The sequence below is a fragment of the Alternaria atra genome (assembly GCF_907166805.1).
Source record: "Alternaria atra isolate CS162 genome assembly, contig: 21, whole genome shotgun sequence".
NCBI classification, from domain to species: Eukaryota; Fungi; Ascomycota; class Dothideomycetes; order Pleosporales; family Pleosporaceae; genus Alternaria; species Alternaria atra.
The window spans coordinates 236,463-262,140 of NW_025091319.1; the positions used below are offsets into that span (position 1 = coordinate 236,463).

Sequence of the window (25,678 nt, forward strand, 5' to 3'; positions counted from 1 at the left end):
GCCAGTATTGAAACAAGTATTTGTACAGTCGCTATTCGTACATGATCATGAACGTCGTTTGGCTGGCGCTGGGCTCCAACCTTGGGGTTGCCATTCTTGACTCTGAGCCGCCTGCTTCCACGGCGAGTCCTTGGGTTCCTTCCTCATTCTCTTTCTCGGTGTAAAGGCAGGCGCATCATCCTCGGCAGCCGGTGCTGGCGGGTCGCGTGGCATGGGCTGAGGCTCTGCGGCTTGTTCAGGCTCTACTGGCGCTGGCCTCGCGGCTTCTTGATCGAGTGGTCGCGGTGGTTCTACGCTATCCCTTATCTCTTGATCGGCGTTCATCTGCGTGACGCCGCTGTCTGGGTCTCTCGACTGCAGCATTTGCACAGGTTGTTGCTTGTCCGGCGCATCCAGCGCTGATGGCTTCTCTGCCCATCTCGCGTCAGCCTGTGCCGCGAGCTGCTTCATCCGCTCTATCCTCATCATGTCTTGTTGTTGTTCGGCGACAGTGGGGGGTTCGAAGCGCGTGTGTCGTAGCCATTGCATCCATGACGCTGCCAAAGTCAGTCTCGGTGCAACACCATGTGTGGAAGGCACGAACGCGATATTTGCACATCGCCATAATGTGTGCTGCGACTATATTTTGCTATTCTGCGATTGCGCAGGGCGTGCAGTGCGTCTTTGAACTCCCAGAAGGTGTTGCCCTGGAGATCGAAGCCTGTGATGTGTTAGAGCCATGGAGCAAGGACACACCAGAGACCTATGTCGAGGCCTGCACTCACCCACAAGCCACTTCTTGCGCCATGGAAAGCGCTGCATCTTCCATTGATACCATGCTTTTCGAATTGGACCTGGTGCGCCGGCCATGCTGAGTCTCGTGTTGCCGCAAGTAATTTCTCGACGGCAAACATTTGAAGGCGACTCTGACGCGCAGACCGGTGACGTTGGGCAAGTGGCTGGTGCGTAAGCACATGTGCAAGCAAGCATTCCCCCACCACCACAAGTCTTTCTCCATACACACACATGCCATCATTGTCTACCTCGACACCACCACAACAACACACGTAGCAGTCGAGTTCTTTACATAGAGATATATACATTATCTTATCTCACTACAAGTCGTGCATCTCTCATCCAGACACAACAGCAACCTTTGTGCCCAACCGCAAACAAGCCTGATTTGCGCCCAAACCGCCCACCATGGCGTCTGTAACGTCTTTAGATCAGGATATGCGAAAGCTGCGCATGGACAGATATACCCCCCAAGCAGCCAACGAAGTCCGCAGCTGGATAGAAGGCACACTGGGAGAGCGGCTGCCGACGGGAGATCTGCTGGATGCGCTCAAGGACGGGACCGTATTATGCAGGTACAGTGATATCCGCAGAGTTACCAGCGAGTCGGGCCAGTACAGCTAACCATGCCAGACTTGTCAACCTCGCGATACCCACTCCTGTTAGGTTCAAGAAGTCGGCCATGCCCTTTATACAGATGGAGAACATCTCCCACTTCCTCCGAGCCTGCGAACAGCCGCCGCTGAACATGCCCGCACATGACCGCTTCCTCACCGTCGACCTTTACGAGTCGAAAGATCCAGCTCAGGTACTGCAATGTCTCAGCGCCTTTAGCCGCGTCGCCAATGCTAAGAACCCCGCCAACTTTCCCACCACCATCGGCCCTAAGCGTGGCGGAGCTGGCGCATTAAGTCCTTCAGCCACTGGCGGAGGCGGCATGCCAAGCCCTGCATTGCCATCTCCTGGTTACTCACGTAGCAGGGGACCCAGCACAGCCAGCAACACCAGCGGTTCCAGCACGTTTAACCCCTTGGCGCGGCCGCCTGCTGAGCGGACGCTGAGTGCGGCGCGTACCGGAGGCTCGGACACATCCTACACTTCCAACGGTCTCCCCAAGTCACCTCCAGGCGGAGTCAGTAGCTGGAGCAAGAAGGTTGACGAAGGCAGCACAGCACCGGCATGGAACATTCACCAGTATGGCTACATGGGTGGCGCGAGTCAGGGCAACCAAGGCATCGCATTCGGCGCACGGCGGCAGATCACGAGCGCCGGTCCGCACGTGCCCAACCTGGCTGAGAAGGAGCGGCTGCGACGCGAGAAGGCAGCCGAGGAAGAGCGACTGCGTTTGCAAGCCGAGGAGGCCGAACACAAACGTCGCATCGAGCGCGAAGCCGAAGAGGAACGCATACGGATCGAGGAAGAACAGAAGTGGGAGGAGGAGACACGCAAGCAGCAAGAGGCCAAGCAAGCGCGACTCGACCAGCAGAAGCGCGAGTGGGAGGAGCAAGAGCGCCAATGGAAGCTGGACGAGGAGCTACGACAGCGAGAAGAGCGCGAGACACAGGAGAGGATCGAGGCTGAGACACGACGAAAGCGAGCCGGAAGCGATGCCAGGCTAAAGGGACAGTACCTAAGCCAGTATCAGGCCGAACAAGTCAGGTCACCGCGCAGTCGGCGGGGAAGCAGCGAAGAGCCCAACGCTGAGCGAGACCGCATACGAGAGTTGGAGCGCCAGCTCGAAGAGGCCAAAGAACGCGAGCGCCAATACCAAGCGGAGCGAGAAGGACGCCTGCAAGACAAGAAAGTGCGCTCGCGGTCCAAGAGCCGTACACGCGAGCGATCCAAGAGTCGTGCCCGGCCTCAACCTCCACCACGCGCCCCCTCGCCACAGGACAGCAACGTCTCATGGGCCCAAGCAGACGATCGCGAGTATTTACGCAAACAATGGGATCAGACGCAAAGACAGCCGGCACGTCCTTTGCCAGAGCCCACACCTCCATCTCTCCCCACCCGTCCACTTCCAGAGCCAACGACGACGCGCCCGCTTCCTGATCCAGCAGCGTACACAAAGCAGAACCGGACAGATCGCTACCTCGCATCGAACCCCGCTCCCATACCACCCAAACCACAGTCTTACATTCCCCCAGAGTTGACCTCTACCTCTGAACAACGCACCGAAGATGCGCGCCGCGCTGCCGCCCAACAGAAGACTAAAAACGCAGGTTGGGCTTCCAAGTCCCTTCTCGAGCGCGAGATGGAGCGCGAACGCGAGCGCCAAAAGGAGTGGGAAGAATCACAACGCGCGCTGCAAGAGGCCGCAAAGGATCCCAATGCGGGGACAGGCTCGGGTCAGAGCTGGGACGTCAATCAGTACGGATACATGGGGGGCGATAATCAAAATAGACTTGGGGGGATTGGCGCGGGGAAGAGGCAGATTGTTGGGCCTAGGCTGGGGGGACCGAGACCGTTTGGGCCACGGCAGTAGGGTGTGGGATGCGTTTTGAAAGAGGGAGGGTATGGGGGATTGGAGTTGGACGTTTCGTTTTGTCTTCATCAGACATGACATGGAAATGGGAGTCGAGATGGTAGTATTTTCATTTGTCTAAGTTTCATACATATTTTCATGTTAGCGATTCGTACTGGATATGAACGCGTTCTAATACATTAATTTCAAACATTATGAATCCTCTTTCTTCCTATTTCTTCTTCTTTGCTTGCCTGCTTGCCTGCTTGTTTTTAGTCTTGGTGGTCCAAGTACAAACTCGGCAGGGCCTCGGGAAGGGGAGCTGTAGCTTGACATGGCGGCAGTACCCGCGCAGGCAAGCTTTGTTTTCAAAGATAGTGTGGTCAGCACTGTAATTTCACCTCTCGCCATGACCGCAACATCACACTTGAAAGTAGATATACATGGGCGAAATCGATTGAAAGCATTATTATCCCCCTCCACTGTAGAGTTCTCGTGACAATAGTAATTGTGTGGTGGTTTTACAGGGTCAGTTCTACTTTGGTTTGATATGGTGTTGTCGCGATGGTCATTCGTTGCTGATCGCTCGGTGTTCATGCATGGAACCGGGACATGTAGGACCGAACAAGCAGCTTTTCCGCAGTTAGAAGAGTTGTCCTGAAACGCTGCCAGGTTCACTTGTAAAGTCATAGCTTTAGATCTGCACAAATATGCGAGCGGCTGACAGTCCATACAGGGAGGCTCCAGTTCTTAAGTCCGGCCATGTCTGCACAGCAAGGTTGACCGGACGTACAGCCAATGAAATCACGTTCGATAAGTCAGTCTGGCTGATGTTGGGAAGGAAAGGTAGAGTGCTAAGAAGGTCGATGACAAGCTTCCCAGTGCCGAAATGATAACATAGTAGGTCTGCTGCTATAAGTAGCAGCAATGAACCTCTCTACTCCTCTCCTCAGTAAACCGGCACGGCTACCCAGCACCCTTTTGGTTATTTATTCACTCCCACCACCATGGTCTCTGTCAGCTTTCTCCTCCTCGGTTCTGCCCTCAATGTCGTTTCTCTCGGGGCTGCTGATCAACCTCGCGCCCAGGATGACTTTTCTCCGCGATGCGCTTCCCTGACTGCCAAACTACAAATTTCTGGAGGAAACGTCTCATTTACCGAGTTTGTTGCTGCCGGCACGACGCTACAGTTTCCACAAGTCGACCCTTCGTGTACTCGTCCGTCACAAGCGGTATCAGCCAATATCTGCCGCGTGGGATTGAACGTCAAAACTTCACCTACCTCTAGCATCAGAATGGAGGTCTGGCTTCCACAGAACTGGACCGGTCGTTTCTTGAGCACCGGGAACGGTGGACTTGGTGGGTGTATCCAATACGAGGACCTCGATTATGCAACATCACTCGGGTTTGCGTCTGTGGGCACGAATAATGGCCACGAAGGAATGACCGGCGTGGCGTTCCTCGACAATTTCGGCGTGATTGAGGACTTTGCGTATCGTGCCGTTCACACTGGCGTTGTTATTGGCAAGCAAGTCAGCGAAACATTCTATGGCAAAGCACACTCAAAGAGCTACTACCTTGGATGCTCCACCGGTGGACGGCAAGGTTTCAAAGCAGTCCAGACTTTTCCCAACGATTCCGATGGCGTTGTCGCTGGCGCTCCTGCCTTTTCGTTCAACAATCTTACTTCCTGGAGTTCGGGATTCCTTCCTCTTACCGGAACTCCAGAGTCTGCGACATTCGTCCCTCTCGCCATGTGGCCCGTTATCCATCAGGACATTTTGGCCCAGTGCGACATGCTTGACGGTGTAGCAGACGGTATTCTTGAATCTCCATATTTATGTAACTACGACCCGTCCGGCCTCCTTTGCGCATCTGGACAAAACGATACGTGTCTTACGGCAGCCCAAGTACAGACAGTTCGCAGGACTTACGCGCCTCTCCTTGATTCTGATAGCAGTCTCATCTATCCACGCTTACAACCTGGTGCTGAAGCCACAGAAGCACCGTTTACCTTGTTTACTGGGAGGGTATTTGGTTCATCTGATTGGTTCAAATATGCTATCCTCAAAGATCCTTCGTGGGATCCCATGACACTCTCTCTAGCCGATATGCATCTCTCATCGCACTTGAATCTGGGCGACATTGACACCTGGAATGGAGACTTGTCGCCTTTCAAAGCGAAGGGTGGTAAATTGCTTCACTATCATGGCCTCATAGACGGTGTCATCACTAGTGAGAACTCGCCGCGATATTACGAACATGTCTCCAAGACGATGGGCCAGTCGCCAGCTCAACTAGACGATTTCTATCGTTTCTTCCGTATCTCGGGCATGTCGCACTGCAGCGGCGGACCCGGGGCAAGTCTTATCGGAAACCAAGCGCGTAACTCTGCAAGCCTTGACCCAGAGGAGAACGTTCTCATGGCCATGGTACGGTGGGTGGAGCAGGATATCGCGCCAGAAGTGGTTGTAGGGACTAGATACAGAAACGGCACAGCCAGTAGCGGTGTTGACTTCAAGAGGAGGCATTGCAAGTGACCGGCACGTAACGTGTACAAGGGTACTGGGAATCACAAAGATCCGTTGAACTGGAACTGTATCTAGGTTTCTTTAATCTACACCATAGCTACAGCCACAGCAGCACCAACCCACACCATCGCAACATCCGCCACCCTCGCTGCACTCACACCACCCGTTTCCCTCGCTGGCCCACTTACAGTCGCACTCGCACTCGGAGTAGCCGTAGGCGTTGTCGTAGCCTCGGTAGCCTGCGCACCCAGCTTCTCCAACCCAGCAGTAAGAACAACTTGTTTCCGCTCAGTCGTCACATGGTCAGCGCTTTCAGTCCAGGTGTTACTCTGCACCCCATTCTCATCACAAAACCAACTTGAACGTGTTGATTTCCTGATCCCCCATGCGCCGTCGGCGCATTTTTCAGACGAAAAGGCTGAGCCCCAGAGCGAGATGGTGCACGTGTAATCTTCCTCGCCGTAGTATTTGCTGCTTCCGACTCCTTTTCCTGAACAATCTACGTCATATGTTGTTGCGCGAGCGTCGGGCTTGGCTACTTGCGCGGAGATGTAATTGGGTGCGAAAGTAAACGTAAAGGAGTTTGTGTTGTTCGGTTGGTGATATTTTGTCGATAGGTCGCCGCTGTCCTGGTCGAAGACCGCGTGTATTGTGGTTTTGTTTTGATCAATGTTTACGATGGAGCCTTGGAAGCCGAAGGGAGACTCGCGGCCGATGCTTTCTTCGCCGATGAGCCAGTCTCTGAAATCCATTGTTGTGGTGAAGTCGGCCGTTGCCATTGTCGCTGTGAGACAGAGGAGGAGGAGCGGGCGGAACATGATGGCGGTTTGCAAAAACAGACGCAATGCAATCACTAGTGGTGAACGGCTGGATGTCGATGTTCCCTGCAGATCTTACAACGCGGTAGTAGAGTAGTGATGCAGTAGGATACACGGTAAAGGTAGCGCAATGATTCTGCTTCGGAAGGAACGAGAACGTGTTTACAGTTGTAGGCTGTATGAAAGGTTCTGTCTAGAGGTCGTCGTTCGGATACCAGCCCGGTCTGGCTCGGTAGCCCGACTTTGCATCCATAAGGCCTTCCATCATTTTATTTGTCGTATTAGTTCATACAATTAGACCAGCATCCTAGGCACAGCTATGCCAAGTCGGTTGGCACGGCGGGTGTCCGCCGCGCTAAGGGCGCTTACCGCTAGAAAAACACCAACAGTATATGGATGGTGGACAAGCACTACTCCTCTTATTGGAACCTGTGACCATCTAAAACTTGATATCATGGGGACTTGCTTTTCCCATGTTGTCTTGAAAATGTTGTGTCTCCTCGAAACTGTATGCCTCCGGTCGAATATTAACCCAGTGACCTACAGGGCTCAGTCAATTCTCTGGATGTACCTCCAGGAGCTCCTGGAGGTACCCATCTTGATCCAAATTATCAAGCCAGCCATGCTTCCGCAATGCTCGACTCTCAACCTAAATTGCAGAAATAAGTAGACTGTCGTCAAAACTCGCAAACACACAACATACATTTCCGACGTCCCATTTGTACGGCTGGATTGTCCTATTCCATGAGTTCTCACCCTTCGGATAGCTGTTTTCCTTGGCAATCTTCTGCGGTCAAAGACACAAACGGCCAAGTATCGCGCAGGTAGCCAAGATGCCGGCTTTCAAAGTATACTTCGTCTTTGTCGTCCCCTTCTAGCTGTTTCATAAAGGTAGATGCCGTAGGAGGTCGATTACTTCTGAGCGACCAAAAGCACGGAGAACATCGACAGTAAGCTGTTCATCGCTCCAGCCTTCACCTGGAGGATAGCAGACTTCTGCGGGATCGAAGTAGGCTGCTTTCACCAAAAGTTCGTAATCGCGCTTGATACAATTAACCAGCATATCTCGATCATAGACCATTCCTGACGTTGCGGACAAACTGCAGGTCGTAAGGATTGTGGTGGACTGCGAAAACTCTGTTGTGCGGACAGTACCGGCGGAGACTCGATGTGCCAATGTCGCTTAGTAGCACGCCGTCATAGCTGTCTTGATTGAAGAATTGAAGTAAGAGGAGACCGTAAAAAGCGATTAGTGTTGATTAGTCGATGGGGCTGCCTGCCGCGTCTATCTGTACCTCGGACATAATCCACATCAATTTCAAAACTGGTACATACGACCATAGGACACTGAAAATTAGGCTTCCCGTCCGCTCAGCCATATACAAGCAGTGTACCGGCGGATTAGTAGTTAGGTGGGTGACCACTAGCGAATCCCCGCTGTTGTATGTTTTTGCCTTCTTTTTGCATCCTATTGGGTTATAGCCATGCATGTTAGTTATCAAGTGACAATTTCAGCTCTAGAGATGAACCCTGGTTTCCGAGGTTCACTGGTGCTTGTTGCATGACTTGGCAGCCAGCCCGGGGAAATTGTGGAATGGCATGCATAGGAGGTTTCAGCGAAGGCTTGCATTGAAGTGGTGTGAAGTCTATGCGCGATGGAAGCGAGGAGTATCTTAGGTTCAGCGTTAAGACGTCGTTGCGCCTTGTTTGAAATCTGCGCCATCCTTTCTTTCGTGGAGCAATCGACGCAGGCTCTAGAGATATATCATCAGTGCCTGATCGCTAACGTGTATATATTCGCATATGCATTGCTTACCTCGAGGGAAGAGCTGTTTGATAGTAAAGTGGTGGCGAGTAGCTTTTTGCGATCTTGGATTTTGAGGACGTGCTATTGATGGACGTGTTAGTTAGTGTCACTGGGAACAACGGGGAATAGCCTTTGGATATCAATTCCAAGTTTGCGGCGGCATACATACCTCTTCGAAAGAGTCTTCCATGACGTAGCGTATGGTTGTCACAGGACGAGTCTGTCCTAGACGATGGACTCGTGCAAGTGCTTGATCCTCGAGAGACGGGTTCCATTGAGGTTCGAGAAGGTGTACTGTCGAAGCCGCCGTTAGGTCCAAACTGAGATAGTTGTCAGCAAGGCCGATCCGCCAACGAGTATTGTCTACGTAGACCTACCCACAAGCACCACAAGCGATCGTGATCAGTATGACGCGTATGCTTTGGTCGTCATGGAGCTGTTGTATAGCGTGACTGCGGTGTTTCGACTGTACTGTGCCATCGATCCGGACTGATTGAATGATATTATTTGGATCACACCGAAGCGCTTTTTCTACCATGTCGAGACTTGATGTCCAGGATGAGAAAACGACACTAGAAGCAAGTTAGATTTAAAACATGTTTAGAGCTATCGATAGACTCACTGCTTTTCTTGTGGACGCGACTTGATCTGCGAGACAAGCGCCCATACTTTGCTTGAAATATCATTGCTATGGTCCCAATCAATTGAGGAAGGGGAGAGCCCTTCAGTGGGCGTGAGACTAGGGGTAAATAAAAAGGACGCCAGAGGACGGAGCTGACAGGATGGCGACTGCTCCATACAGGCGCACGGATCGGCTGAGCGATATTGAAGGGACGCGGCACAATCAGCGCAGTAAAATTTGCTGCAGGCTGAATAGTAGACCTGTGGCTGCGTAGTATCCCGGAGTCCACTGCCAAATGTTAAGGTTTCGACTGGCTGCAAGCACAGTTCACATGATCCACCGTCCATCGAGTAGCGGGCGTTCATGACAGATGTCTTCTCATCAATATTTCCGGGCTGTGGGAAGCAGTTGGATTGTGAAGGAACGAAGACTCCTAGGTTGCAAACAAGACGAAGTTTGTTGATCTGTTGAATAGCATTCATCCATGGTACGTGGGTGTGGCCACCACTTTCTGTAGTGCGATCCAGCATATCAACAACAGGTTGTTCGATTTGGCGGTAATGTTCCTTCTCCTCGTGACTGAATGGCACACGCATCAGTTTGTCATCTCTACAAGGCAGATCCAAAATAGCCTTTGTCCGGCGTAACATGACGCATGAAAGCAGTCTTTTGAACGTCTCAGCGGCCTCGTTGACGGGTTTCACGCGCCACATATTTGAAATGTCGTCATCAAAGACCTTCGGGTCGTCGTACGGCGAAAAATGGAGGAATCTGAAGAGGCCATGGAAGTCGAGCAGGCTATTCTGGATCGGGGTCCCTGAGACTGCCCATCTCGACGTTGCTCGTAGTGCGGCGATTGCTTGCGCAGTCGAGGTTTTGTGATTGCGTATCGTATGTGCTAGAAAAGATGACAATCAGTATCGAGACGCAAGATGTGAGGCAATGTTTCGAACCTACCCTCGTCGAGTATCACGCGTCTCCAGTGGTGATTTAATATGGAGTCGCTACTCTGAACGCCACGACGACTTTCTCTCTCGATGGTCTGGTACGTAGTGAACACTATTTCTAGTGATAGGATTAGGCATTAGTCTCTGCATCACGTGCAGCACGTGCATCAACCAGACGTACCGGGCGGCCTTTTCTTGTTCTTCAGCTTGAATTTCTGTTTACCATGGTGTATGAACCATGTCAACCTGTCGTCATGCACATGGCTGGTGGGGGTCAGCAAGCGCGATTCGCACAGTTTGCGACGACATGCCTTCGTATTTGTGATTCCCAGACACTGAATACTGCAAGAAATGTCAGCGCATGCAGGGCTGTACGATGCATATACCCTTACAGCTCAGCGGCACCACTATCAGAGTTGATTCTATAGAAGTCCCACACGTAAGATGGGGATCGTCGCTTGAACTGCGATCTTGGTCAGAAGCAACCAAAGCTATCATGCTCAGGGTCTTCCCAAGACCCATTTCGTCAGCAAGCAATCCACCTCGCCACATAGGGCCTGGAGTAGATCGAGCTTCATCTGTCACAGCATTTACGAATATAACGCACGTCGAGGTTTAGCGTTGGTTTTAAAAGGGTGTCTCGGCAATACGCACGTAGACTGTCCTTCACTTGTCTTCCGCAGTCATATACCAAACCCATCCTTGTTTGGATGCATGCCTTGTTCGCGTCTCAAGAAGAAAGTAAGTGCTTGTCTCTGATGCCTGCGGCTTCAGTCTTAGCAGCATCACCTTTCGCACGGTAGATTACGTACAGTTTTAGTTCGGTACGCAGAGCAGTCGGGTTAGCTGATAACTCGAGATCATCAGTAGTCTCGAAAGCAGACAGAATATCGAAGGAAGCTCGTGTAAAATTGTCGATGTGTGGTTGCTGCAACGGTAACAATTCAAACGTCATTGGTGGTCGTTCGTGAAGGCTGAACAAACATTGAGGGTTCATGTAGGGGACGTTCCAGTCACAGCCGACAGGGTCATCCAAGTAGCAGCCAGCCTGGGTCATGAAATCGCCGACGTCACTGAAGCGGCGTCTGGGGCCATATATCATGACTCCAAGAAACTGTGAAGCATTCTGGGGTAACTTTCTTTCGGTCGTGGGAGCGAGTGGAGCCGACGACAGTACGTATTGTAAGGTGAGCTCGTTGTCGGCTACCAGCCTCCGTAACAGCTCGCCCCCATAGTCGTCTAGTCGTCCGATTGGCGTATCGGTGATACCATAATGTAGTGCGCGAGGAGGTTCGAAGCGAGTCGGGTGTTGGGTCGAAACAGAAGAGGCGACGTGATGGGGATGAACATTTACAATCAGATCAGATATCTGAGCGATGTGAGCATAGACTAGAGAGAAGCTAAGCAATGCGACCAACCATGCCATAACACACCAAGGTGCTCTCGCATATCTCTTCTGTGATTGCGCCGGTAGACGGTACTGGTGTTGTTTGCGCTGAGGGATTCCATTGGGATGCATCGCAAGCGCTCTTGACAGCGACGCCTCCCGTACGCGGTGTATCCAGTCGCCGTCGTTTTGAAGCTGGAGCAGCAAGATCATCGAGAACGATTTCAGGAAGACATGTCAACATATTGTGAACCGTATAAGAACACAAGAAGCGGTGTCTTGCAAACCGACATAGTAGACGGCGTATGAGAGCCGCGAGAGCTAGCGAATTTCTAGGTGCATGGATACGGCAAGCTATCACAAGGCAAGCCACTGGGGCGGAGCATGGCTGTCTATGAAGCTATGCAGACGCGTTGTTAGCCTTGGGTATGCTGCTAGCCCAGATTCACATAATTGTTTCTCGAGTCGACTTTATATAGTTTGCGTTCGAAAAGTGACCAGTTTGTCGTGGTCGCAACCTCTGCTCCTGCCCCAGCTTTCATTACACTAAAAGTGCGCGTGACGAGCCAGGTCGCGTAACGAGCCACCCCACCATCCCAACATTGCGCGTCGTCCCATCTTCAACGCGTCATAACTCCACAACCATGGACCCGATTCAAGAAGCGATTGAATATATCGAATCGCGTGAGGCTGGAGATAGTTTCTCGTACCGCCAAGTTTCAAAAATATTCGGAGTTGATCGAACAACGCTGTCGCGGCGGCACAAGGGTTCGCAGGGCACCCGTGAAGCCAAAATAGCAAATCAACAACGACTCAACCCACAACAAGAGGAGGAGGTTGTCAGTCACATAGAGAGAGCTACAAGAGATGGTCTACCGCCTACAGGTGGTATTTTGAAGAATTTCGGAAGCGCTGTTGCGCAGCAAGAGGTCTCCGATAGCTGGGTTAAGCGGTTTCGCCGTCGTCATCCCGACAAGCTCATCACCAAATGGGACACCGGTATCGATCGTGAGCGTCACGTGGCTGACAGCAAGTATAAGTACGAGTTGTACTTCAACTTGCTGCACTCCAAGATGGTGGAATACAGGATTGACGAGCGCAATACGTACAATATGGATGAGAAGGGCTTCTTTGTCGGTATCGCCAACCGCAGGAAGAGGATCTTCTCCAAGGCAGTTTGGGAGGCGGGAGAGCGTACCCAGGCGATGAGAGATGGTAATAGAGAATGGATTACGCTGATAGCTTGCGTATGTGCTTCTGGAGATGCATTGCCGCCCGCTCTCATCTACCAGGGCACCTCTGGGGTTCAATCAAGCTGGGTTCACGACCTTTTGGAGACCCAACAACACCAAATATTTATATCCCACTCAGCTTCGGGATGGTCCAACAACGACTTGGGTCTTGCCTGGCTTCAACAGGTGTTTGAACGTCATACAGCAGCCAAAGCTCGCCGTCAATGGCGCCTTCTCATCCTTGACGGGCATGGCAGCCACGTTACGCCCGAATTTTGGAGTTTTGTGAAGCCAAACGTATTATAGTTATGGTGTATCCTCCCCATTCAACCCACAGCTTACAGCCATTGGATGTGGTACTTTTTGGGCCGCTTTCGAAGCACTACACTGAGGAGCTAACTCAACACCTCCAGCGAACCCAAGGCCTCTCAAAGATCACCAAACAGGACTTCTATCGTCACTTTTGGCCGGCGTGGAGCTCTACAATGACTCACGATCTCATATTAAAGAGTTTTGAAGCTACAGGCGTATGGCCGATGGACGCAAGCCGGGTACTTCAACGCTTCAACAACAACCCACAACAACAAGATGACGACCCAGGAATTGGGGAGCAAGGCGACGGCGATAGCTGGCCTCAGCTGCGCAAAATTTTTGACGCTGCGGTGGCTGACAAGGCCAAAATTGAAGCCAAACGGCTATCCCAAGGCCTGCACTCGCTGCAGGTCAACAACGCGATTCTCCACGCCGAAAACGAGGAGCTACGCGCTGAACTCAACCTCATTCGAAAGCGCCCGATCAAGTCTACAACACTGACTACACGAGAAGGTGATGAGTGGCACGGCGGAGCTGTATTCTACAGTCCCAGGAAGCTTGCCAGCGAGCGCGCGCGCAAGGCCGCAGAACTGGACGAAGCCGCGGAACTACAACTCCAAAAAGCTCGCGATAGAGAGATCAAAGCGGCAGAAGCAGCTGAGAAAAAGCGCTCTCAAGAAGCTGCAAAGTTGGCTCGTCGGCAAGCCAAAATAGAGAAGGACGCGGAGGATTTACGGCAGCGTGAGGAGAAAGCCGCCGCGCGGAGCTCAAAAGCAGCAACAACAAGCTGCAACCGCTCAAAAAGTCGCGATACAGCAAATAAGCGTAAGCGAAAAGCCTCACCTAAACTAGCGAAAAAATCGACAAAGCGTCGTCGTGTTGTTGCTCTATCAAGTGGTGTGGTTGCTGGTCCGCCTGAGGCGTCTCCCCCACCCAAATTTGGCCTGCACACCCGCCAAATTAAGACGCCAGCGAGATACAAGTAGTGCAAACGCTTTAGTAGCGTCTATATATCAATACACCAAAAAATCTCACGATAATAGCTTTTGTGTGTGGCTCAATAACCTCATCTTTTTGATCGTCCGATCTTGGTGGGGTGGCTCGTTACGCGACCTGGCTCGTCACGCGCACTTTTAGTGTACGCCTCGGCGACTTCTCCGCACGGCCCGATGGCGGCCCCTTCCGCCCAAGCCCGCCTCACGCTTCAGAGCGCGTTTGAGCGGTTTGCTTCCACTGTCACACCAGACGATGAGCGACTATTCCGCAACACCGAGCTCAAAAATGTCCGGGATGAGGTTATGCAGATCGAGCGGCAGCTTCGCGCGCGCCGCATGCAACGGAACATGGCTCGACTTGATCCATTTCTGCGGGGAATGGAGCATTACTCCAAGGTAGTCGAGGTGCTGTGCAATGGGACACCTTATCTTTCATGGATCTGGGCACCAGTGAAGCTGATGCTTATGGTGAGCCACATGCCTTCGCGCATATATTTTATAACTCACTGTGATCAACAGATCACGGTCGACTCGATCAGTGCTTTCGAAAAGCTCATTGAAGCATACGGCAAGATCGGGGACATGCTTCCTCGCCTGGATCGTCTCGGCAATGCACTTGTCGACGACCACAACTTTTAGAACGTGCTAGCTTTGGTATACTCCGACATTATAGAGTTCCACCGGCGAGCTTACAAGTTTGTGCGAAAAAAATGTTGGTTTTCCAGCAATGTAACGTTGTGTTGTTCTCACCAGTTATAGCCTGGGCCATCTTCTTTGGCTCCATGTGGGCGGGTTTCGAGTCTCGGTTCGACGGGATTTTGAAAAGCCTCGCGTACCATAGTGAACTAGCCGACAAGGAGGCTGTCGCGGCGGACATTGCTGAAGCCGTACGACGTAGCAAAGCCGACGACGAGAAGTGGGAGCAGCAAGAGCACGAGTGGAACGCTGTCAGTATATACCAGCGCACTTCGCATATGAGACATACGGACTGACTCTGCACGCAAACTTCAGGCTAAAATTCAGAAAGTCCTAGCTTGGCTTGGCACGAATGATACTCTCCCAGCCGACTTGCTCGAGCGGCACATTCGCAATTACTTGCCAGGTAGCTGTGATTGGTTTACACAACACAAAGCAACCCGGGCATGGCTAGAGGAAAACACAAAGAATCCCTTTCTATGGCTTTGCGGAAAACCGGGGGCGGGTATGTTCATCTATCACTGCGACTAGTTATCTACTTATCTATCCAAAGGGAAATCCATGATATGTTCTGCTCTCGTGCAACATGCAGAGACGAATGGCTTTCATGTGTTTTATTACTTCTGCAGTTTTCTCGGAAGCCATTCCGATGGCCCAAATCGTCTACTGCGATCCATCATCTCGCAGGTGATCCAGAAACACCAGGATCTCGCAATTTACGTTCATGACGTCTGCTTCAAATCCTATCCAGTACCCACGAAGAAGGCATTATTGAGTCTTCTTCCTGAACTGCTTCGAGGGTTGAGCTCTGTGCGGCTTGTTGTAGACGGCGTTGACGAATGGGTTTCACAAGATCAAAAGGAGCTTCTCAAAGATCTTTTGGATATGATTTCGATCGATAAATCCTCCCATATCTGCAAGATCTTGATTGCTAGTCGAGAGACCATGGATATCTCGTGGGCTTTGCGCAAGAAGGGTAAATCAGCAATAGCAATATCTTTGAGCAATGGCGACGAAGGTCTCGCAATCGCTCGGTCAATTGGAAGTTTTGTCGATAACAAGTTGTCTGATCTTCCTGATCATTTCGATGAGCTCGATCCTGATGCGTCGATTTTAAGTCATGTAAAGCAAACTCTGCTCGAGAAGTCTCACGGTAACCTCTACCCGACCTGATAATTGACATTTCATCCTCTAATACTCACACAGGTATGTTCCTGTGGGTAAGCCTCGTTCTGGAGTCACTCAATATGGCGTATAGTTCTGGAGAACTACGTACTATCGTCGACGATCTGCCCTCAGATCTGGAAGCCCTGTACGAGCGGATTCTGGCTCGTCTCTGCAGCGCTCGTGGTGCTCAGAAGTACGGAGGCGTATCGCGTGTCATGAGCTGGATATGCTTCGCACGAAGACCTTTGCACAAGTCAGAGCTACTGCAGGCGCTATCGATCCTTCCACACAACACAAGCTCTCAGGTGCAGGATATTCCTGTCGCTTCTATACTGGACCACTGCAAGCCACTCGTCGAACAACTCCCAGATTCAACGATAGTACCAGTGCACTTCTCGGTAAAAGAGTAAGTATTGCGACAAGCTGAGCCTATAGTGTCTAACACCGAGACAGATATCTCCTCAAGTCGCGTACACCACAGACTATCCCAGCAATCGACGCTGCATTGAACATATCATCCGCTTGCGCTGTTGTCATTGCGCGCGGTCTCGATCTTTTACGTTTGGAAAGCAGCTCCATTGACTACCTGGCCCGAATTGCGACTGGAAACTACAGGCTTTTACCGTATGCGATAGAGTTCTGGATCGAACACTGCTTGCAATACGCCTCGGGCGGAGGAAGCCTCGGCCCGGATCGACCGTTGCAGCATCATCTAAATCGAATGCACGAAAAGCATAAAGACTGTCAGCATGCACTTGGGTGTGCCAAAACTCAAGTTGGCGCGCAGGAAGAGCCCAACGCCAACCTCATAGATGAACGACTGAAGCTGTTTTCCAGTATGCTGGTTTCCGGGCTGATGGCAGATGTGCTAAATTTCAGAAAATTGGCTAGCCAATTCCATGGCGACGGCAATCCAGGTAAGTCCAAACTCGACGTGCCATCCCAGTAAGAAGCTGTCCATGAGCTCATAAAATGTTCCCTAGACATCGAAACTTATGTCATCAACAACGACCGAACGCTCTTCAGCAGACTCGCACACACATACGAGAATGCAATCGTGCTTCTTTTAGCGCAAGACGAAGTCGAGGGTATCTCACACCTGAAACTCAGGGCTTTCCAAGAGTCTTATGCTTCGACAGCTTTCCGTTGCCGCTTTCCACATTGTGACAGACTATCTTTGGGATTTGCCACTGCAGAATCTCGACTCGAGCATGAAGCTGTCCATGTCCAACGCGTGAATTGTCAGACAGTATCCTGTTAGTATAGCCGCATCGGTTTTGTAAAGAGAAGCTCACTCAATGCACACACGCGAAAACACCATAACCAGTCAAGTACTCTACTCATACCCGCAAAGTTGCGGCGCACGATAGATGGGTCCCCTGAACCCAACATCGACTTGGGTCCTACAGTTGCACCTCCGCAACCCCCATCCGACCAGCCCGGCGCGAGACCTGGTCCGTCTACTTATTGGTCCGTATCGGAGTTACAAGACTTTGACCGAAATATTGCATATTTTGGCACAGACTGGATAGCAATCGAAAACCACATGGGCACTAAGACGCACACTATGATCAAGAATCAATATCTACGTCTCGTCGAAACCGGCAAGCTTTCCCTGGAGCAGGCAGCAAGAGAGGCGGACGCTCGAAGGGAACGAGGTGATGATCTAGGGCCACCGCCAATACCAACTCCACCCCCCAAGAGACGATACGAGAGCACACAGCCTTTGCAGGGCCAGCAGATGAACATGGGTCAACTTCAACCTAACCAACAGTTTGACTTCAGTGAGATAGCAAACCGGCAAATGGAACCTATGCGCAGCCAAGACCAGGGTACCACGGTGGCACCTGCAAGCAACAACCCGAACAATGGCGGTCAGCACACCAGTCCTGGACATGGTTCAGGAGGCGACAAAATGCCATATGCTGGTAATGGTAATCCAGGGGCGGGCGATTGGAGCTCAGATCTGCGTTATTCATCTGACTTGAATCTCGGTGATATGGATAACATGGGCATGAATATGTATATGGACATGGATGGCGGAGGAGGAGATGATGACTGGGGCTTGGATTTTGATAACATGTAGTAAATGTTTAGCTCGAGTTGAAAGGATGAATGGGGTTGAGTTATAAGCCAGTCTTTCTATTTTTCCCAGAGTTTCTGCAAATATTAGCACCGATCTTCTAGCCCACTTTCCCTGTCTTGCCCACAACAAAAGCAACAAACAAACCACAGGCGGTTACTATATACGCACTCACACCGAATGCACCCTGAATGTCTTTCTCCAACACAGACCAACATATTCCGAATAGCAGAATCCCTAAGATGAACATGACAAAACTAAGCGTAATAATCACGTCGAAATCCCAGCCTTCTTTGAAGTAGAAGCCCCATCCGTCAGCTGGCTGGTCACTCTCACCTGACAGTTTTCCCGTGACACGTTTAGGCACCCGGTACAAGACCCAAGTATTCTTGTCGCTGATAGTTCGGGGACATTTGAGCATGTGAACGAGTGTTTTTGACCCTATGGGCGGCCAAGTACCTGGAGGGTGAGGAATAGTGCAGCGGTACTCCGCATTTTGAAATGGCTCGACTATATATTCTGGAGGCAAGCAGTCGCAGTAGCGCGTTTTCGATACTATAGGAAGACAAGACTCATTATGGTCGCGAATATCAACGCCGCCACCGCTGCGGAGAGAGAACTAAGATCAGGTCAGCTTTCGCCTGGTATAGTCGATCACTATCGGTCCACTGACCTTGCTGAATAAGATTTCTTGTATGGAACGACAGCATACAGCACGAAGTAAACGATTACGGCGTTGGGTTATCTGGGTTCTTAGAAGGCTGAAGAGTGCTTGATCATTCCTGATGGCATGAGCATCGACTTGGAGGAGCACTCGGTCATTGTGACCGCGATGTACGCAAGCCATAAGATGGACTGGGTCTTGGTGGTGCTGCGGGTTACTTGCGTTCGTGACACCTGTTGTAGTAGCTTGGCCGCTGACGTTGTATTGAATTATGCCTGCAGGGCTTCGGTCGCACCATCGCAATGCTGCGAATAAACTGCTACTGACGTGATGCAACCATGTTGAAACACTAGCAGTATATCTTTGCATCGTGGCGCCCATGCGATATGGAATAACTGTGATTTTGGCGTCGATTGAGGATTGTTTCATCTCTTGTACCAATGTCGCCACGCCACCGATCCTTTGCTCCTTGAAGTCGTCGAAGAACTGATCGCCACAGCTCTATGGTCAAGGTCAGCGAGGCTCAATTTGCGAAGACATATATAGCTACCTACACATTCATTTCTTATCCGAGTGCAGCCTACCTCCAGTGGCGGTTCTAAGTATACTGTGGCAATAAGAAAATCATCTGTCAACAAGAAGATAACATCTAGCAGGAGGAATAGAGCAGAGTTCTCTATGAATGTCCCAGTCAAAGCCTGAGAGTAAACTACCTGCCAGGTTCTGTATATCTCCTTGCTATGCACATCATGTATATTTTATGTTGCTTCTAGTGGCAATCGGCGGCTTCAGTTTGTTGTTCTTGCGATATTTCTCGCTTGGGTGTATCTCTTTGTGTGGGTGTTGTATGGATTGTGGAATTTGTGAATCGCTTGTCACATCTGGTGCCAACTTCAGACTCCCGATGGTAGGCCTATACTGTGGCGTCTTCGAGTTCGTTGTGTAAAAAGCATGTGTTTGCTCTCGCAGTGCCACAAAAGCATTACTCCCTGTCAAGAACATACGGAAAGATTTTAAATCCCCGAAATCCGTTTCGTCAACTGTTCGTTCCGCTGTCTCTTCTTCGGAGCTATCTTCGGCATCTTTGGAAGTCCGGGTGCGGTCATTGACCAAATTCTGTGAATGCCTGTATATGTCCTCTTCGCTTGCTATACATTGAGCAGCGTAACGCGCCCTTGTGTGAACGAGACGGGAAGCCGAAAACCCGAGATGGTCGTTAGCTTCTTCTTTGAGATTTTCCGCATATGCCTTGACAACTGCACGGATGTGTCTTCGCAGCCTCTCAGGTCTAATTCTGGTGTTGTTGCGAGCAAACTCATACAGAGGCTTCAACACGTCATCCTCTTGTAAGATAGAGACAAAGACTCGTGTAGCACTTTGGGTCTGCTCAACCGAAAATCCGCTATTCCTAGAAAATGCCGTGGCCGAGGTCTCCGAGGATTCTACGGAAAATACGGAGTCCTGGTAGTCCGATGATGTGGACACAACAGATGCGCGATCGTCTTGGTCTTCCAATCTCGGTTGGTAATTTGTACCGAGTATCTGGGGCGCAGACATGCACAGCGACTCACATGCCTCTACAGTGAGAGCACTTCTGTCAAGATGAAGCTTCTTTAAGACTGCATCCAAGGGATCAGGCAGGACTTTTCTAGCTGCCGGCACGAATAGTCCCACATTGGGGACAATTCCTGTCGTATCCGCTTTTGTTGAATTTGGGCGGTCAGAGTATTCAATATCATCGTTTCTGATTGGAGCCGAGCGGGTTATTTGGTTCTTTTCCATTGTGGACTCAGATACGGTGATGGCATCTGACGATATGTCTTGGGTGTGACCTGCCCTTGACGAAGGTCTTTGTGTCTATTCCGGTATAGGTGGCGTAAAGATGCGTCCAACTCCTTTATCAAAGCCATCTTTGTCAGCCCCACACTCCGGACAATGGGTCAGCCAGGATGGGTTATCCGCACCACAATCATAGCAAATCCAGAGGTCGTTGAACGACATAATGACCCCGACTACGTTGAGGGAACTGATATATCGACTTCATTTGGAAAAGATGGAGTATTTCGACGGTTTATGAGCCTGTGACTTTCAAGGAGGAGGGGGAGAGTACTACGTGACGGAAAAGCGCGCATCAGGCTGAAGGCTGTCAGATGACTAGACCGCCACAGCCTTGTCATCGTTCATGTCATGCAGCCTTGAACAGAGAAACTATACCAAGAGCTATACACAAGCTGGTGTGCGACAATTTGAGCCTTCCCAGGCGTCAGTTGCCCAACTGAATGGCATGTTGATCCTCTGTGAAATAAAAGAGTTGCGCTCAGCATCGTGGTGTCGGTAAGCCATGCTAGTTTGCGTACGTCCTCAACGACAGCACATCAAGCGTGTTATATTTTGGGCAAGCTGAGGTTTCGATACTGCTGGTTGCTTGAGGTGACATTCGCATGCCCAGTGTCTCCGCGTGTCAGCCGTTAGAGGTTGACCCGCCTGAGATCGCGTCGAGTAATCAACTAACCGCATTCGTTCTACCTCGGCTCGATCACCCATCACAAGCCCCCCAACCGAACGACTCGCCCGCCTAGGTCATCACAGCCGACAGCGACATTTTACTCTCAATCCATACTCCAATCTCAAGCTTCTCACAGCAATAACCACCCATATCCCCATTTTTTAACACGTGCAAACTAGCTTCATAGTAGAAGAGGAAGAGCAAGGAAACACGTCAGGCATCGGATAAGAGCAACGCGACTAAACATCACAATGGCGGAAGCATACCAGAAAGAGTTCTTCAACGTTTCGTTTCCAGTGGAATATGTTGCGCATGTCGAAATTAATCGACCGGAGAAGCTGAATGCTTTCAAGGAGATGTGAGTATAGAACACTTTCGTCCGTTCTCCGTGATGCATGGTTTCGGGGATCTAAGGCTACTGTCACATGATGGTACAGAAGAGAAGGACATACACTGGTATTGCAATATCGCTGGGGGGATCTGTGGTCTACCTTTTCTACCAAGGATATTCATCTCAGCCTCAACCTCTCCAGCATACCACGAACCAAACCTAACATGCGCACAACTAACCATCATCCAGCATGTGGCTAAACCTCTCCGCCATCTTCCGCCAACTCTCCCACGACCCCTCCGTCCGCGCCGTCATCCTGACCGGCGCCGGCGACCGCGCCTTCACAGCGGGCCTAGACGTGCAAGCCGCCTCAGAAGGCGGTGCCTTGTCTTCATCCGGCCCCGACCAGGATTCCGCCCGTAAGGCCAACGCCCTCCGCCGACACATCCTAGAATTCCAATCCTGCATCACCGACATTGAGAAATGCGAGAAGCCTGTTATCGCCGTTCTCCACGGCGTATCCTTCGGCCTAGCGCTGGATATGAGTCTAGCATGCGACATCCGTATCTCAACCACTACTACTAAGTTCTCTGTAAAGGAAGTCGACATCGGTCTCGCCGCAGACATTGGCACTTTGTCGCGTCTCCCTCACTCCGTCGGAAACTTGTCCTGGGTGAAAGACATCGCGCTCTCCGCACGTATCTTCGGGTCGGATGAAGCGCTGCAGCACGGCCTTGTGTCGTCAGTGTACAAAAATAAGGCAGAAGCGGTTGCGCAGGCAACGAAATTGGCGACACTGATTGCGAGCAAGTCACCCGTGGCGGTGTTGGGGACAAAGGAGATTATCAATTACTCAAGGGATAGGCCGATTAGTGAGGGGTTGAACTACACGGCTGTGTGGAATGCGGCGATGTTGCAGACACAGGATGTCAAGGATGCTATGATGAGTGGGTTGAAGAAGACGACACCCAAGTTTAGTAAACTGTAGATGGGATAATCATTCAAAAGTCTTTTGGAGTGGTTGGAATCAAACTTCAAGCCTTTTGGCCTAACGATTACCTACATGCCGTACACGAGCGATGAACTGTACACAGCACGTATCGCAAGCAACACTTCCAAAGACTAACCTGAGAACTTTTCCCTAGTCGACATAAAGAAAACATGAACCACCACGCACGGCAAACATCCAGCATTGGACTTGAGAATTTTCATTGACTCTAAGCGCCTGGACGTGGTAATGCCGGAAGAGTCCCAAACCCATCCCGCATGAGCATCAATCATAACCCATGGCATGCTACAGAAGATGTGGAATCGTGATTTTCCCGTTACGCCCCATTGCACTACCCAACATGCACTACCTTATCCCCTCGCCATGACACCCCAGCAGCGGATCTTGTTGTCAGTGTATCCAGCGAACAGGGTCTGGCCGTCGGCGCTCCAGGCCAAGGAGACACACTCGGGCTCCCGGCTCTTCTTGCCAACCTCCAAGTACTCGGGCTTCAGCTCGTCAACCTTGCTCTTCTTCTCGAGGTCGAAGATGATGATGCTGGAGGCAGTGGCAGCGCACAGCCAGTAGCGGTTGGGCGAGAAGACAAGGGCGTGGATCTCGTCACCGGCGGACAGAGAGTAGAGGTGCTTGGACTCGTTCAGGTCCCACAGCATGGTGGTTCCGTCCTTACCACCGGAGGCGCACAGGGAGCCATCGGGCGAGATAGTGACGGTGTTGATGTAGCCGGTGTGACCGATGTGGTCGGTCTGGATGCGGCAGGAAGCAAGTTCCCAGACCTGGATAATGTCAGCTTCTCGAATTTACAGTAGTCTTGAATAGATCGAGTGGACAAGTGTAAATCAGTACTAGGTGATAATTGTCTCATAGCCGAAGCTCTGAAGTAGCAAATACATAGAAAATCATCATATAAACAAGGGAATCGTGGAACTGCTGGAGGATTGAATGTACGCACCTTGACGAGCTTATCCCAACCAGCGGAGACGATGACGGGGTTCTGGGGGTTGGGGGAGAAGCGCACGCACGAGACCCACTCGGTGTGGCCCTTGTCGGTGATGGTGTACTTGCAGTCACCAAGGGTGTTCCAGAGCTTGATGGTTCGGTCGCGCGATCCGGAGACGATCTGGCGGTTGTCGGCGGAGAAAGAGACGGAGAGAACGTCGTTGGTGTGGCCGACAAAGCGGCGGGTGGTGACACCGGTGGAAAGCTCCCAGAGGCGGAGGGTCTTGTCCCACGATGAGGAAAGAGCGTAGGCGCCGTCAGAGGAGATGACCTGTGCAGCAATTGTCAGCTCAGCTGTCCCCGCTTCCTAGCTAGCCAATTGCTTCATTTTATAGAGTGAACGTACACAGTCGGAGACGATGTGGGAGTGGCCGTGGAGGCTCCTCTTGGGGTAACCGTACGAGGTCTCGTCGCGGGTCAGGTTCCAGATGATGAGAGTCTTGTCGCGCGATCCGGAGAGGAGCATGTTGGGGCTAATCGCATGTCAGTATTGCGCATTCTGCATATTTCCCTCTTCCCGCGTATACGCACTTCTCCAGAGAGGTAGCAAGGGAGGTGACCCAGCCAGAGTGGCCCTCGAGGGTACCACGGAGTACGAGTTGCTCGGCCATGATTGTGGTGGTGAGGATGGACGTAGGCGCACTCGGGTGTTAATGGACAGTCCTGAAGTTGTTCGTCGAGGAGACGCACAGCAAGACTTCAAAATTCAGATAGGCGAACCACTAGCGCCATTTGGGGCTAGCGTCAATTTTGGCCAGCCTTACGATGGACCTGACTTTTGACCTCACCAATAAACATGAGTTTATACAAATCCAGGTGATATATCACTATAGGGCTTTGGAAGTTAATAACGTCAAACCGAGCTCGTGATCTTTCCATTACTACTCAAAATGACTGGTACCCTAGCTACCTGTTGACATGAGAAAGCGCAACTAGTGGGCAATATTAACCTCATATCGCTCATCTTTCTAATCTTCGTCTTGTAACAATACCTGACCGAGGCAGAGCAAAACATCCCTACTCATCCCTCTTAACGTTTCCCTAGTTTTGCACTCGCCAGTCTCTCCTCCAGCAAGACCGACTAACTCCGTTCTACCAAGTCTTATCTCCGCTCCCTTCCCCACCATGTAGAAACATATACAAATCCACAGAACAACATCACTGACATATAACAACCAATCGCTACATTTCTCCTTTCGTCTAACATGATCCTTCAAGCTTACACATGTGGATGTATATACAGTCTGATCCCACCTAGAGCAAGCCATACATAGCTTTCCCATCACCAACATTCCAAACTCCATTCCAAAGCTTTTGCATACCACACTCTAGAACTTCCAACTCAAAATGACCCCTCCCAAACATCCATCCTCCTCCTCGGTGCCGGCGAACTAGGCACAGCTTTCCTCCCCCACCTCTCCGCTCTCCCCAACACCCACATAACCCTCGGCATCCGCTCACCATCCAAATACACCCATCTTTCCTCTTCCTCTCCCAATATCTCCCTCCTAGCCATCGACCTCTCCTCTCCCTCTCCCTCCCTCGCGCAAACTTTCTCAGCCTACGACATCCTAATCTCCTGCACCGGCTTCGGCGCCTCCCCCAGCAGTATCCTCAAACTCGCCAATGAAGCCCTGCTAGCCGGTAAGATTAGGCAGGAACAAGGGAAAGGGAAGTTGTGGTTCTTCCCCTGGCAGTGGGGTGTCGATTACGACATCACAGGTGATGGGGAAGGTTTAATGCCTTTGTTCGGTGCACAGCGCGATGTTCGAAACTTATTACGTGGAAAAGCCGAGGAAAATAACGTGCAATGGACGGTTGTCAGTACGGGGATCTTCATGTCTTTCCTCTTCGAGCACTTCTGGGGAGTTGTGGATAGAAGCAAAGAGAGGGCGGGGGAGGGAGAGGTGGTGGTGAGGTGTTTGAGAGATTGGGAGCACAAAATCACTGTGACGGATGTGGATGATATTGGGAGGGTAGTGGCTAGGATTGTAGCGGGGGATGTTGAGGCGGAGGATCGTGTATTGTATGTTGCAGGGGATACTGTAAGTTATGGGCGGTTGGTTGATATTGTTAAGAGGGTGAGTGGGAAAGGTGTTAGGCAGGAGGTGTGGAGTATGGAGCATTTGAAGAGCGAGCTTGAGGCAGCGCCAGATGACGGCATCAAGAAGTACAGACTGGTGTTTGCGAGGGATGGTGTGTGGTGGGACGTGAACAGGACAGTGAACAAGGCGCTGAGCATGGAGATGATGGACGTGGAGACATATGCTAGGGGTCTGTTTAGAAAGTGAGAGCGTGTTCGGCAATTGCGAGAACTGATTATGCACGGTCGGT

The 25,678-nt window shown here is 51.3% G+C and overlaps 10 protein-coding genes across 10 annotated transcripts; 5 read left to right on the forward strand and 5 right to left on the reverse strand.

Annotated features, from left to right (window-relative positions):
- Window positions 1-45: 45 nt before the first annotated feature.
- ALTATR162_LOCUS515 (uncharacterized protein) lies at window positions 46-849 on the reverse strand (the record flags this gene model as incomplete). The annotated part of the gene is made up of 3 exons (XM_043308109.1): window positions 46-536; window positions 584-700; window positions 765-849. The coding sequence occupies 3 exons, from the start codon at window positions 847-849 to the stop codon at window positions 46-48; spliced, it is 693 nt and encodes a 230-aa protein (XP_043164044.1).
- Window positions 850-1,182: 333 nt separating this feature from the next.
- Window positions 1,183-3,259, forward strand: ALTATR162_LOCUS516 (uncharacterized protein; the record flags this gene model as incomplete). Its single annotated transcript, XM_043308110.1, has 2 exons — window positions 1,183-1,349; window positions 1,408-3,259. The coding sequence occupies 2 exons, from the start codon at window positions 1,183-1,185 to the stop codon at window positions 3,257-3,259; spliced, it is 2,019 nt and encodes a 672-aa protein (XP_043164045.1).
- A 986-nt stretch (window positions 3,260-4,245) lies between these two features.
- On the forward strand, window positions 4,246-5,778 carry ALTATR162_LOCUS517 (uncharacterized protein; the record flags this gene model as incomplete). The annotated part of the gene is made up of 1 exon (XM_043308111.1): window positions 4,246-5,778. The coding sequence occupies one exon, from the start codon at window positions 4,246-4,248 to the stop codon at window positions 5,776-5,778; it is 1,533 nt and encodes a 510-aa protein (XP_043164046.1).
- A 77-nt stretch (window positions 5,779-5,855) lies between these two features.
- On the reverse strand, window positions 5,856-6,587 carry ALTATR162_LOCUS518 (uncharacterized protein; the record flags this gene model as incomplete). The annotated part of the gene is made up of 1 exon (XM_043308112.1): window positions 5,856-6,587. The coding sequence occupies one exon, from the start codon at window positions 6,585-6,587 to the stop codon at window positions 5,856-5,858; it is 732 nt and encodes a 243-aa protein (XP_043164047.1).
- Window positions 6,588-8,272: 1,685 nt separating this feature from the next.
- Window positions 8,273-11,594, reverse strand: ALTATR162_LOCUS519 (uncharacterized protein; the record flags this gene model as incomplete). Its single annotated transcript, XM_043308113.1, has 10 exons — window positions 8,273-8,341; window positions 8,404-8,475; window positions 8,564-8,714; window positions 8,772-8,966; window positions 9,017-9,914; window positions 9,974-10,081; window positions 10,145-10,305; window positions 10,356-10,433; window positions 10,776-11,332; window positions 11,382-11,594. 10 exons carry the CDS (start codon window positions 11,592-11,594, stop codon window positions 8,273-8,275), a joined length of 2,502 nt encoding a protein of 833 aa, XP_043164048.1.
- Window positions 11,595-14,063: 2,469 nt separating this feature from the next.
- ALTATR162_LOCUS520 (uncharacterized protein) lies at window positions 14,064-14,528 on the forward strand (the record flags this gene model as incomplete). The annotated part of the gene is made up of 2 exons (XM_043308114.1): window positions 14,064-14,357; window positions 14,409-14,528. 2 exons carry the CDS (start codon window positions 14,064-14,066, stop codon window positions 14,526-14,528), a joined length of 414 nt encoding a protein of 137 aa, XP_043164049.1.
- A 71-nt stretch (window positions 14,529-14,599) lies between these two features.
- Window positions 14,600-17,838, forward strand: ALTATR162_LOCUS521 (uncharacterized protein; the record flags this gene model as incomplete). Its single annotated transcript, XM_043308115.1, has 7 exons — window positions 14,600-14,836; window positions 14,901-15,090; window positions 15,139-15,738; window positions 15,792-16,158; window positions 16,206-16,588; window positions 16,632-16,669; window positions 17,080-17,838. The coding sequence occupies 7 exons, from the start codon at window positions 14,600-14,602 to the stop codon at window positions 17,836-17,838; spliced, it is 2,574 nt and encodes an 857-aa protein (XP_043164050.1).
- A 97-nt stretch (window positions 17,839-17,935) lies between these two features.
- On the reverse strand, window positions 17,936-20,281 carry ALTATR162_LOCUS522 (uncharacterized protein; the record flags this gene model as incomplete). The annotated part of the gene is made up of 4 exons (XM_043308116.1): window positions 17,936-18,454; window positions 18,509-19,000; window positions 19,054-19,175; window positions 19,504-20,281. The coding sequence occupies 4 exons, from the start codon at window positions 20,279-20,281 to the stop codon at window positions 17,936-17,938; spliced, it is 1,911 nt and encodes a 636-aa protein (XP_043164051.1).
- A 975-nt stretch (window positions 20,282-21,256) lies between these two features.
- Window positions 21,257-22,324, forward strand: ALTATR162_LOCUS523 (uncharacterized protein; the record flags this gene model as incomplete). The annotated part of the gene is made up of 2 exons (XM_043308117.1): window positions 21,257-21,363; window positions 21,586-22,324. 2 exons carry the CDS (start codon window positions 21,257-21,259, stop codon window positions 22,322-22,324), a joined length of 846 nt encoding a protein of 281 aa, XP_043164052.1.
- Window positions 22,325-22,695: 371 nt separating this feature from the next.
- ALTATR162_LOCUS524 (uncharacterized protein) lies at window positions 22,696-23,955 on the reverse strand (the record flags this gene model as incomplete). Its single annotated transcript, XM_043308118.1, has 4 exons — window positions 22,696-23,121; window positions 23,298-23,615; window positions 23,691-23,817; window positions 23,876-23,955. The coding sequence occupies 4 exons, from the start codon at window positions 23,953-23,955 to the stop codon at window positions 22,696-22,698; spliced, it is 951 nt and encodes a 316-aa protein (XP_043164053.1).
- Between the last annotated feature and the right edge of the window lie 1,723 nt (window positions 23,956-25,678).